Below are 12,060 nucleotides of genomic sequence, written 5' to 3' on the forward strand. Positions count from 1 at the left end.
GGTCACTTGCTCATTCCTTTGAACAATTCCCTAAATCTTGCATGTACACTAAACACAGCAGATATCACACAAGATTTCCTGAAAGGAAAAGGCCTAGAGGAGCTAGGTCTGTTGTTGAACACTTATCACCCCAAGTTTCTTTAGCCTCTTCATTTATTCTGATTTCTGAATGTTATGTCTTTTCTAAAAGATGAAGAAATTCAGCATCTTTACTTAAATGTGCTTAAGAGCTATATGTACTTTCATATAGTGATAGGATAAGGTTTAGCTTTGTTAAAAACTCCTGTATGAATGCAAAGGTGGGATATCACATTACCTGCTGGAGTTTGTTGAACACTGGGTTGCTCAGCTGTGTGGGAATGTGTCTCCCTTTCTTCTGGCAAAGTCTTGGCTGTAAATAAAAAGAAAAATATATGCATTGATCATAAAATCTGTTATTGAACTTCTAGAAAAAGTTTGCATTTCCAGAGGTGGATTACTCAGTGAGCTACTGCACTGAAGACCCATGCAGAACCTCCACAGAATGTTACATTTCACAGATACTGTTTTATCTAGGATCATTCATCTCAGATAAATGAACTTAAAAAAAAATTAGGGGTACTATTTTAAGTTCATTTTAAGTTAAGTTCATTTTAAGTTCATTTTAAGTTAAGTTCATTTTAAGTTCATTTTAAGTTAAGTTCTTCTAAGTTCATTTTTAGTTCTTCTAAGTTCATTTTTAGTTCTTTTAAGTTCATTTTTAGTTCTTTTAAGTTCATTTTTAGTTCTTTTAAGTTCTTTTAAGTTCTTTTAAGTTCTTTTTAAATTGATTTTTTTAAAGTTCATTTTGATTGCGTGCCTGAGAACAGAAAACCAGGTATTCTGAGCTAAGCAGGAAGGCTGCTCTTATAATTTAATCCTCTGTACTGAAAGTAACAAAATAGATGAGGATTCCTGGGGTTCTGCAACTCAAGCTGAACAGAAAAGGGAACTGAATGAAACTTACAGGCAGAACATTGAGACATGGGCATCTGTTCTATCCTTGTATTGTTCCTGCATGATGCTACTTCCATCTGGCAATGGTTTGGGTAAACCTGCCCATCTGATCCACAAACAGGCTCCCCATCATAGCCACAGTCTCTGGAACACATGCACTGCTCAAAATACTCATCCTCCAAGCAGCCAAAAATGTTATTGCAGGGTCCAGAGTGAACAAAGCCTGAAAAGCAAACAAAATTTTTTGCATAGTAAAATTTGCAAAGCAATATTTTTGCATAGCATGGGGAAGGGGGAGATGGGGTGGCAGCTTTCTTGTTTCTTCAATGTAAGTCTTCATGTTGAATTCCCTAAGACTTCTCTCAGCAACTGACAAACTGGGTGGCTTAAAAAAATCTAGGAACATAGTTGTCTTTCAGAAAAAGAACCATGTTGCAGTAGATCCCAGATATGGGCTGATGCAACTCTTTTGGATGACATAAAGGACAGAAAGGAACATACAGTTTCTGGGGAAAGTTTTTCCTTTCACTGATGCATGAAATTGTTTGCAGTTAGTTATGAAACTCCACTGGAAGATATTTTAAAGCCATTAAATCAACTTGCACTTCAAAGTGGTTTTGCCTTATGTTTATTAACACATCTCACCTCGTGGAGGCTCTTCCAGATTTATATATTTTATCTTGCCTCTGAAGCACATAATATACTCTGGTGACTGGAAAGCAGACTACATTTGGCTGTCACAAGTTTAACAATTGCTATCCCACAAACCTTTGAAAAACTTCCACCAATACAGAATGTGCAATGGAACACTTTTCTAAATATTAATTTTGAGTTCTGAACTCCTGGACAGTGTGTCTGTGGGTTGCATTTTCCAAAAAATCTGCTTGGCTTTGGTGCAACTTACCAACCCACTGGCTAGCTGAACTTTCCACCTCATTGCAGGTTGGCCCATCACAGAGCTCCCGAGCCAAGGGACTGTTCTCACTCACATTGTAAAAACGAGTTGCTTCAAAAGCTGCAGGCAGCAAGAAGGAGAAATCACAACCCAGCTCATTCCTAGAGCTCTCAGGGTGGGAAAAATGAAAGGAAAGCAGAAAGATACCTGGTTCATAGTAATCGTACACTTTGATGGGAACAGGAGCTGTTTTCCCAACTATATGCTCTCTGAAAGCTTGAAACTTGACACAGGTCATGCACTGGCTGGGAATCTGTATGAAATGATGAAAAAGACTCATTGTAACAAAACCTGCACCTTTAAGTGAAGAGAGAAACTATTAGAAACCTAGGGTGGACCCCTAAAGTAACACTGTGCTGGACACTTAGGGAGAATGAAGGCACCTCCAATACCAGATACAAAGATAATGAAACAATTCCAAACAAAATGCATTAAAACATGATACTTTGTCAGCCTTTCTGGCACATACTTGCCATAGAACAATGGCAACCTGAAACTCAAGCTGTTAATGCAACTAGCTAACCATCTATTGCTGACAACCAAACCAGGAGAGACCTGGTCTTCTACTCCCAGGTATGTGCTGTGAGATCTAAATTAGGCTGCATTTTTACTCCATCCTTTTAGCAATGACAGTTGTACCTGAAGGTGCCATTATTTTGAGGGAAAAACTAAGTAGGAGCTGTCCTGAAATTCTGTATAGGCTGAAGTTAACAACCTGCCTCTGTTATGCTTTAGTTTCCAACCCAAATCACAACCCCCACCTTTTGAGCTTTAAGTGGTGAGTTAAAGCTGCACAGAAATCCTCATCTGTGAGGGAACTTCAACAGGAACACAATGTACCTGTGCTTGATCCACTGGGCATTTGCTTTTCACTGAAAAGCAACTTATCTATGAGAAGCAACATCATTACCTCATCAAAATAAAAAAGGACTTTTCTTCCATCCACTTCATATCTTTTTAATCCAATTTGCTTGTTCATCAATAACTGGGGATGAAAAATAATCAACAGGTTTAGTTTCATCTCATTTTATAGAAAACAGGTTGAAATTAGAGAATAAGGGACTTCAGACTGCTTAGGAAAACTGATCAGACACTAAAATCAGGGTTTGTTTCTGCTAGAAAAGGATGATTTAAGAAGAGAGAGGGGAAACACATAGAGGATTGCAATTTCTGTCATACAAGTGAGAAAAAAGCCATCTGTGGTCTTTTCCATGACCTGATGAGGAATGTTTGTAAGGTTTGCTGGGTGTTCTTCCTGGTCCCTGGTGCATTTATCTCCCTTAAACTATGCCTGACATACCATCCATGGTATGATCTAATGGAATAGCTTTCTGTACCAAGGCTCAAGTGAGACCTCAGAGACCCCCAAAACACTTGACAAAGTCTCTTATTTACACTCTGACAGACTGCCAGGGAATCAGACTGCTGGGTATCAAAAATCCCCTTCTCCCACTAGCTGAAAGATCCAAAGCATTCTTCTGACAGGAAAAATTTATCCTTATATTTGAAAAGACCATTTGAAAGAGCCCTAAGCATCCTCCCTTCTGATGAATGGGGTCAGGCCAGGCTTCTGCTACTCCTCTCCCTTTGAAGCCCAGGGATCTGCAATTTGCATTGCAGCAACCAGGCCCACAGCTTGTTGGGATATTCTGCAAATCTATGGAGTATAAATATACAGCTTAAAAGTAGTTCCCACATAGTGGGTGCTACTGCCTTTAATTTGCCCCAGTCATGGGTAGAGGTGCTGCAGCTCATCCTGCTGACTGCAGGTCTGTAGATCACCATGTTCAGAGCCAAGTGGAAGAGCCCTTGGTTGTGGAATTACTGCACTGCTGCCAGGCTGTGTGTCCTCAATCAGTCCATCAGCCACTACTGTTTGTGTTCAGAACCCATCTATCCCATGAGAAACTAAATCCAGAACCTGTGGAGGCTGATGGTCTGTGGAAAAGGACTCCTGTGTTTTAATCTCAGTTTGGGAAGCAGAGAAAGGGGCAGAGTAGATAGTTTACTTCTTTTCTTCAAACTGTCCCATTCCTCTGTCAGACAATCCTGTTTGTCACATAGGGACAGTATTTCCTTGACTTTTTTTTTTTATATATATATGTTCCACAGTTATTTTGAAATCTTAGAATTAAAACTCAGTGGGAAGGAGAACAAAGCACAATTATTATTATTATTATGCATTAGAAGGAATGACACAAAGTGAAAAGCATTTCTTCTGAGATTTGCCCAAACCTGCTACCAAAGGCTTTAACTGGGAATTTCTTCAAGCCTAGTGCTCCTAGTTGTAAAACCCTGCACCCAGCTTCCTGCTATTACTGTAACAAGCCCAGGAACATGTGTTTAAGTCCCACACAATATGGGAAGGGCCAATTTAATTTGTCCTTATAATTTTAGGGGCCTGATGGTGGCTGTTATTACTCAGCAGTGGATGGCTGCAGACAGTCCTTTTATGAGGGCAGGGAGAGGCTGGCGCCACTGGGAAATGCTCAGCTCAGCTAAAGTTGCATTTTTCTGGTGAAGTTTGATATACAGCAGCCTCTGCTGACCTCCTGACCTTGTCGACACCCAGCATGATTAGAAGGATTTGTGGCTGCAGAACCAGGGGGGCTGCCCTCGAGGTCCAACAGGGGATTCATTAACCAGCACTGCCCCCAGCTGCAGGTGGGGTGGCTCTGGGCACACTGCTCCCTTGGGAGGGCAAGCAACAAACAAGGAAATCTGATATACAGCCTTGGCCTTTCACACCAGGAGGAGAGGGAAAGGGCTAGGGGAGCAAAAAAAGTGTAACAGTAGCAATGACAGGACTTGCCTCTGCTGAAGGTGGTGTCCAAAATGCATAACAATACCAAGAGTGGGTCTCCAGTGGGAGAGTTAAAGCCTTATCAGTGTGATTTGGATGTACATCTGATAGCTGCATATTCATCATCTTTATATTTTCTTTACTGTAATCTCCTCCATTTGCATATACACAGGTCCAAATGACAACAATTACCATAAAATAATTGCGTTGTTACCCTACCAATAAAAATTGCTCTGTTAATCAGGAGACTTTCAGAGCCACCATGCCTGAAAGACCTCATTTTAAACTGGCAGGCTGAACAGGGCAGCAGATAAATTAGCCTATATATGATTGCATGCTGAATAAATCATTGGGATTGTATCAGCATCTTCACTGCCTGCCCTTATATCTATTTATCTATCTATACATACATACATACACGCTGAAGCTTTGTCCCTGCATTTCATTTTTACAGATGGAAAGAATTCCTGCAATGAAAAAGATGGAATTGAGCTCTTCAAGGGGAACATTTCCCTCCTTAAGATTCAATATCCTTCCCAATTTGGCAAAATCTTGTCCTGCCCAAAGGAGGTAATTCTGGTTACAGAAATAGACTGCTCAGTACCAAATACCAATGGCAGAACCCTGCCTCCAAATCAGGGCACCAATTACAGTGTCTTTTGCCCCAAAATCTTTCAAAATGGTGGGATTTGAACCAGCTTTTTTGTGCTTTACAAACACTGAAGAATTATGCACTGCATGAAGTTCCTGACATCCTTCTGAGATTTCCATGGCTTTAACTCAAACCAGCTCTGAACTGCAGTTCAGTCTTACCAGTTCAGAAAGAAAACCAGCTCCTTTTCTGATAAAACAGGGGGAGAAAGGAAAGCAAACCACCTGCTAGACTATGCCCAGAGAACCTAAGAGATGGAGCTACTTTGGGGCTTCTCCCTTTATAGAGGCAGGAACAGGAGATTCAGACAGGCATGAAGATGCCATAAGGAAAGCAGAAGCAACCCATCTGCTTAGTTCTAGAGAAAGCCTGATGTGCTGGAGAATACTTCTGAGCAGGGCAGCTTCCTTTGGCTCTCAGACTCCTTCCATCCAGGCTAGGCTCAGGGACACAACCAAGCAGAGGAAGAGTCTGAAGGTGGCACATGATGCTTCCCAGACCTTGATGCCTCTGCCTGCTGGTATAGAATCATAGAATTGGCTGGGTTGGAAGGGACCTCAGAGCTCATCAAGTCCAACCCTTGATCCACTCCCCCCGTGGTTCCCAGCCCATGGCACTGAGTGCCACATCCAGGCTCTTTTGAAATATCTCCAGGGATGGAGAATCCACCCCTTCCCTGGGCAGCCCATTCCAATGGCTGAGCACCCTCTCCAGAAAGAAATTCTTTCTCATATCCAACCTAAACCTCCCCTGGCACAACTTGAGACCTCTTGTGCCCTCTTGTCTTGCTGAGAGTTGCCTGGGAAAAGAGCCCAACCCCCCCCTGGCTCCAACCTCCTTTCAGGGAGTTGGAGAGAGTGATGAGGTCTCCCCTGAGCCTCCTCTTCTCCAGCCTCAACACCCCCAGCTCCCTCAGCCCTTCCTCACAGGAATTCTGCTGGATCCCTTCCCAGCCTCCTTGCTCTTCTCTGGACCTGCTCCAGCACCTCAATCTCCTTCCTGAGCTGAGGGGCCCAGAACTGGACACAGGACTCAAGCTGTGGCCTCCCCAGGGCTGAGCACAGGGGCAGAATCCCTTCCCTGGACCTGCTGGCCACGCTGTTCCTGAGCCAGCCCAGGATGCCATGTATCTATTCTCCAGGTTCAATACACCCCAGTGTCAGATTTTAGTGGTGCTGCTGACCAGCACCTGCCCAAGGAATCAGCAGCACTGAGACACCAGCAGGATGGCACTGAATGTGACAGGAGACCCTGTGAAGCTATGAGAAACCAAACATCAGAGGCAAGCTGGTGTGTCAGAGCCCCGGGGTTATGGCAACACATTATGAGAGAGAATAAGAGGTGCTTTGAAACATTACACAGCTCATTCACTGGAGAAGAGGATCAGAGTTTCCTTGCAGAGTTTATCCTGCTCTTAGTCATAGAGTCAACATTTGCCTTCAGAGTTTCTGCTCCTCAGAACACGTACAGCATGCTCTGGACACAGGTTACTGAAAACCACCCCACAGCACAGCAGCAGATTGCTGCGTGGAGCAGCCTTTGAGCAGTAACTGAACACAAAATCAGCATCTTTGGCTTTCAAGTCTTCATCTGGGACATCAGCCATGTGAATGAGCCCCATGGCAGGGCAGCAGCTGCCTTGGCAGAATGGAAAAAAATATCCAGTGTCTGAGATACAGAACTTGTGCAGTCCCTTGTAACAGATGAGCTTATGGGACCTTCTCAGGACTCAGCCTAAAAACCTTCTCCTGTCCCATTTTGAGTTCTCTGGTCCAAAGCCAGGTTTCCTAGACATATTTTTTTCTGCCATTATCTCTTATTTGAAAGCAGTACAACAGACTGTGACTCCAGCACCTTCAGCAGGAGGAGATAAAATAGTAACCAAACCCACTACAGGATCCCTCACCTAATTTTCCTCCTTTCTCTTACCACAGAGATACTGGAGACCCACTGGGGGTGGTCTTCCCTCATCTGAACAGCCATATTCAGTTTGTTGCACCATTTGTTGCATGTGAGAGAGAATATGAGACTCAGAGGTCAACAGGCAATTAAAAATTGCTACATTTTACAGGCATGTAGTTGAGAACAGAATTCTGGACCTGCAGTTTTCAAGTAGACATAAAAATAACACGTTTTGCTTTCCAGGAATAATTTTGTATCTGAGCAACACACAAAGTATTCCAGCACAGCTTCCCTAATTCTGAAAGGATGCAGTTTTCCTCTTAGGGACTAATACACAAGTTTCTCTGGCTTCAGTGGCAGCCCAGGAGACTCTCTGACAGCAGCTTTTGACATGGATTGTAAGCCCCTGGAGAGGCAACATACTGGTCTCATTTTGTCCAAGCAAATGAAATGGTGTTTTTCTTATAAATTAGCCAAATCAAGTGAAATCCTGGAGAAGGGAAAGCAATGTACATTTTTCCTTGAATTAGGATGTCAAGTTAAACTGCCTGGTCTTCACTACAATTCTACTTTAAAGTTCTTTCCCCAAATCCTCTTGCCACCCCCCAGTATAAATAAAGTTATTAATGGAAGAGATCTTCTGGACAGTCCTTAAAAACCCACAGCACAAAACCCACCAGTGAATACACTGTAATGCTTCCACAAACTATAAAGCAAAGCTAAAAGATTACAGTTCATCTCCCCTAGAGGGCTGGCTGGGTAAGAGGCACATTCTGTCCACCTCAGTTTGGCTTGCAATAAACATGATGTTCTCCCAGAAGGGGGAAAAAAAAAAAGAAAAAAAAAAAAAGAGGCAAAAAATTCCAAGACACAGAGCCTCCAAAGAAATGGAATCCAGATGTCGGAGATAACACAGTCCACTAAGAAGCCATAAACAGCTCCTGTTAGAGCACATTTTCACTTCAGCCTTTCCAAATGGGTCTCATTTAATTACTGTGCACTGTGCTCAGTCATAAACCTTCCTTTGGCCATGTTCAGTACATTTGCTATTCTTGCTCAGAACATCTCTTTACTCATTTCAGATAAATGTATTTTGACAAGTGACATTTCCTGCCCATCTCCCTCCTCCCCCTCTCAGTTTTAATTACATCTTTTGGGACAGTGCATTCACTTCCTATTGCTCCCCACAGGGAATTCCTGCCAACCAGAGAGCCAAATCCTGGCCCAAGATCATACCTGGTACTCTCCTGACAGCATCTTACCTGCTCCAGGCTCTCAATATCTGCACGAAAGCCTGAGAACAATGGCACTTCCAAGACAGCCATGTTAGAAGATCCAGAGTGCAGCCATCTTCCCATGAGAACAAAAAGAGAGAAAGAATGAAAATAAACTCAGGATCCAAGAAAACAAATGGCACATGAACAAGTCAGGATGGAGAACAACTGAAACAAACTGCAGAGGAAAAAAAAATATTTAAAGGATCTACTCATCTTTGAAGGGCTTGTTGAAAGGCACAGTTTATCTGGCTTTACAACCAGGTAACCTTCTTTTCTGCAGGTTTTCTGCAGGACCTTCTTAGTCCTTCTTTTCTGCAGGACTAAAAGAAGGCAGAGATATGAGGCACACATCTCACAGAGCTATGAGATGGCCAGGCAAATGAAGGCAGAAAAGCAGAAAGAAGAATGTAGTCTCCTGTGGGGCTGTTTGCCTTATTTTTTAATTAATCACTGAGAAAATGCACTTGGTAAAAGGAAATAACCCCTTGGAGCAGAAGAAACTTCTGTTCTTTCCTAAGTGGAGGGCTGTAAATGAGTTGTGGTGTAAAAGGAATGTTACTTCCCAATACCAGAGGCATTCAAGGATGGGGTTTCATAAATGGCCATTTCCTTCCAGCATCTAATTGAGACTGAGCAAAGTATCTTTTTGCTGACTCATTAGCACTGACTCTCTAGTTACTAAAGAATTCACTGCCTATATCATCCTCTATAATATTAATGAAGACTCAAAAAAAAAAAACCCCACTGAAATTCAGAGTTGTTACTGCTGAAGTCTGTGTTAAAAAAAAAACAAACAAACAACAAACAAGCCCAAAAAACAGGGAGGGGTGGAGAGAAAGTTTATTTGGGCCATTGCAAAAGATTTCCATTTCTTGCAGCATGGCAGAAGAGTTGACATGGTAACAAAAGAAGCTCTTGCTTAACCCAGAACAATGTTCCTTTTCTCTGCATTCACACATAATCAGCTCTAAACTCCCCTCCTTGGCAGCTTACCTTTTTGCTGTCTAGTTGCACCACAAAGAGAAGGAGTTTAGCCCCAGGAGTGCTTATTACCTCATGCCCAGCACTGAGAAAACACATTACACCAAATTTGCCTGATCTGAACTGGCTCCTCCAGGGCTATTTGGAGGCCTCTGTATGGAGACCCTCAGAGCTAGGGTGGGTGGGTGGGTCTGCAGAAGCTCCACCCTGGATGTAATGCCACAGCCAAGGTCATCCACCCACAGCAGAATGGGGTGGTCCAAGGACAGGTCCAGCTGGCTCTCTGTAGAACAGTTCAGGGCTGAAAGTCTCCCAGATACATTAAAAGCCTTAATCCAGATCTAACCCCATGCACCACACTCCCTAAAAATTCTAGTAGCATCCCCTTTACCTGCATTTTTCCCACTCTCTGTTCTCATTTCACATACTGTTTTCTCCCTAAAGTGCCCCAGGGACATCACTGAGCATGACAACACTTAATTACTTTCTGAAGAACAGCTCCAGTTCAAAATATTTTCATTTTCATCCTTAGAGACACTCCTCCATTCCCTAAATAAGATGATGGAGTTAAGAGAGCATCATTATAGGAAGAAAGGGAGGAAAGGGAAGATTTCATTTGATTACTTGGAAAGAAAACAAAAGCAGTCTCTTTGGACTGGGCTTCCTCTCAAATTTCTGTCTTTGCTCCAGCAATTCCCAGGGCAAATGACATTCCATTTAGCATCTTCAAGATTTTGGAGAGGCAATAATTAAACTTAAAGACAAAAACCCAAGGTGTTGCCCTCTTTCTAAGTTTTGTTTCTTTACCTTTGACATATACTTTGCACTAAAATTACCAATGCCAGCAGTCAGTGAAGGTGCAGGCAGTAAGTCTGTCCTACAACCCCCAGTTATGGTTGAAATTCTCTCTCTATTTCTGAGAAACAGGCAGGACAGGGTGCAGGCTAACATTCCCTACCTGGTGCATGTCTCCAGTATGACTTTGTATTCCCTGTGGTCCTGATCTGAAGCTGGATCATCATCATCCACCAGTGCCCTCTCCCTGTGCAAGGCTTCAGAGCGATTCTCATCTGGAGAGAGAGACCTCAGGAGATTTGGAGCTTGAAGATGCTGCTCTGCTTTTGGCTCCTTCAGGTTGACCAGGAGCTGGAAAGCTGGTTTGGCAATAGGATCAGGTACATTGTAAGTGACATCAATCTGGAACAGAAAGGAAGGAGGGGGGGATAAAAACAAATTTTTTCTTAGACCCCAATGTTTCATAGCATCTAAAAAAGTTCCCTAAAGAGCAGCACAAATCTCCTCACCAGAGGGGTAATGGTGGGCACAGAGGCAAGTGAGGCTCTACATCACAGTTTTATTTTGGTTAAAGCTGTACCAGAGCAGATTCACTCCAGTGTAATTGTATTATTTATTTCTAATGTTGCTTTAATGTTCTAGAATTACTTTGACAGAAATTCAAAGTGAAACTCTTTCCTCATAGCACACTCCCTCTAGCCCCATGGCAACTTTACCTGCATCAGACAGCAGCCTTCACCTTTGGCACTCACAAACAGCCCCGTTGGAATACTGGGGATCTGCAGAGAATCCACAGACAAGACATGGCACTCAGAATGGAAATAAACCCCAGTTTTAGCATTATTCTGTACAAAATATCTTTCTAGTCATAAAGGATGCTGCGGATATGAAGTTGGGCTAATTCTTCTCAGCCACCTGCATTTAACAATGGCAGAGACAAGCAGCAGCCTAAGATAAATACCAGGCACTAGTTATGATGAAAAATGCTTTCACCTTTTGAGTGCTGCCTCCTTCACATCAGAACCCAGCCTTAAAACCCCAGAAAGTCCCAAGATCTTAGTGCTTTTATCGTTACCACATGGATGGCTTGAAAAAGTTGGCTCCATAAACATAAAACCACCTACCACTGCAGTCTGGAGGACTTTTTTATTCATTTTGTTAAGCTCAAACGTCTCCTGGTAATCTAGATTAGTAGAAGCCAAGGAAATTGTAAGGTTGACTCCTCCAACATAAGAGAGGATAGCATACTCAGCCAGGGCCTGCAGGGCTACACACGTGTCCTAGGGATCAGAAGAGTTGGAGGTCAGAATAGTTAAGAATACAGCAGCACAGTCAACTTCTACATTTCCCATCCCTGAAGCAATTCACTTCTACACTTGATTATGCATGCACTGAAGCTCCCTTTTCAGAGGCAGCCCACCTGAGTAGATGAGAAGCCTCCAAGTGCATTCCTCTGCTGTGAAAGCCATTTCACTACTGGGAGGGCAGAGGCCACGTCTCCGAGGAGTGTGTACGTCAAAAGGGCATAAGATGTCATCTCCACTTCTGCAGAAACAACTGCAAGACAAGGAGGGAGAGAATTAAAAAATGTGACTACAAATGCCATCTAGAAGTGAGAAGCAGGGCAGCTCTAGAGGTAAGTCCATGAATATTCATTAAGTGAAAAATAAAAGAGTCATTAGAAGTAAACACAGGAAGAGAAAAATTAAGTTAAAAGATG

At 42.8% G+C, this 12,060-nt stretch overlaps 1 protein-coding gene across 8 annotated transcripts in view; it reads right to left on the minus strand.

Moving 5' to 3' along the window:
* The window catches only part of CPAMD8 (C3 and PZP like alpha-2-macroglobulin domain containing 8), a 47,529-nt gene that overhangs the window by 4,803 nt on the left and 30,666 nt on the right, over nucleotides 1-12,060 (minus strand). For 7 of the 8 annotated variants that reach the window (XM_071727519.1, XM_071727517.1, XM_071727518.1 and 4 more), the window contains 10 exons: nucleotides 11,761-11,897; nucleotides 11,465-11,620; nucleotides 11,057-11,119; nucleotides 10,504-10,742; nucleotides 8,550-8,637; nucleotides 2,841-2,915; nucleotides 2,078-2,183; nucleotides 1,880-1,990; nucleotides 986-1,198; nucleotides 317-391 (listed from right to left, as the gene is read on the minus strand). In XM_071727519.1, the coding sequence (XP_071583620.1) occupies nucleotides 317-391; nucleotides 986-1,198; nucleotides 1,880-1,990; nucleotides 2,078-2,183; nucleotides 2,841-2,915; nucleotides 8,550-8,637; nucleotides 10,504-10,742; nucleotides 11,057-11,119; nucleotides 11,465-11,620; nucleotides 11,761-11,897 (1,263 nt within the window). Of the gene's footprint in view, nucleotides 1-316; nucleotides 392-985; nucleotides 1,199-1,879; nucleotides 1,991-2,077; nucleotides 2,206-2,840; nucleotides 2,916-8,549; nucleotides 8,638-10,503; nucleotides 10,743-11,056; nucleotides 11,120-11,464; nucleotides 11,621-11,760; nucleotides 11,898-12,060 lie in introns of those variants that run through there. The other variant, XM_071727524.1, reaches the window with a different exon arrangement.

The sequence above is a fragment of the Heliangelus exortis genome, chromosome 28, assembly GCF_036169615.1.
Source record: "Heliangelus exortis chromosome 28, bHelExo1.hap1, whole genome shotgun sequence".
In the NCBI taxonomy this organism is placed as follows: domain Eukaryota; kingdom Metazoa; phylum Chordata; class Aves; order Apodiformes; family Trochilidae; genus Heliangelus; species Heliangelus exortis.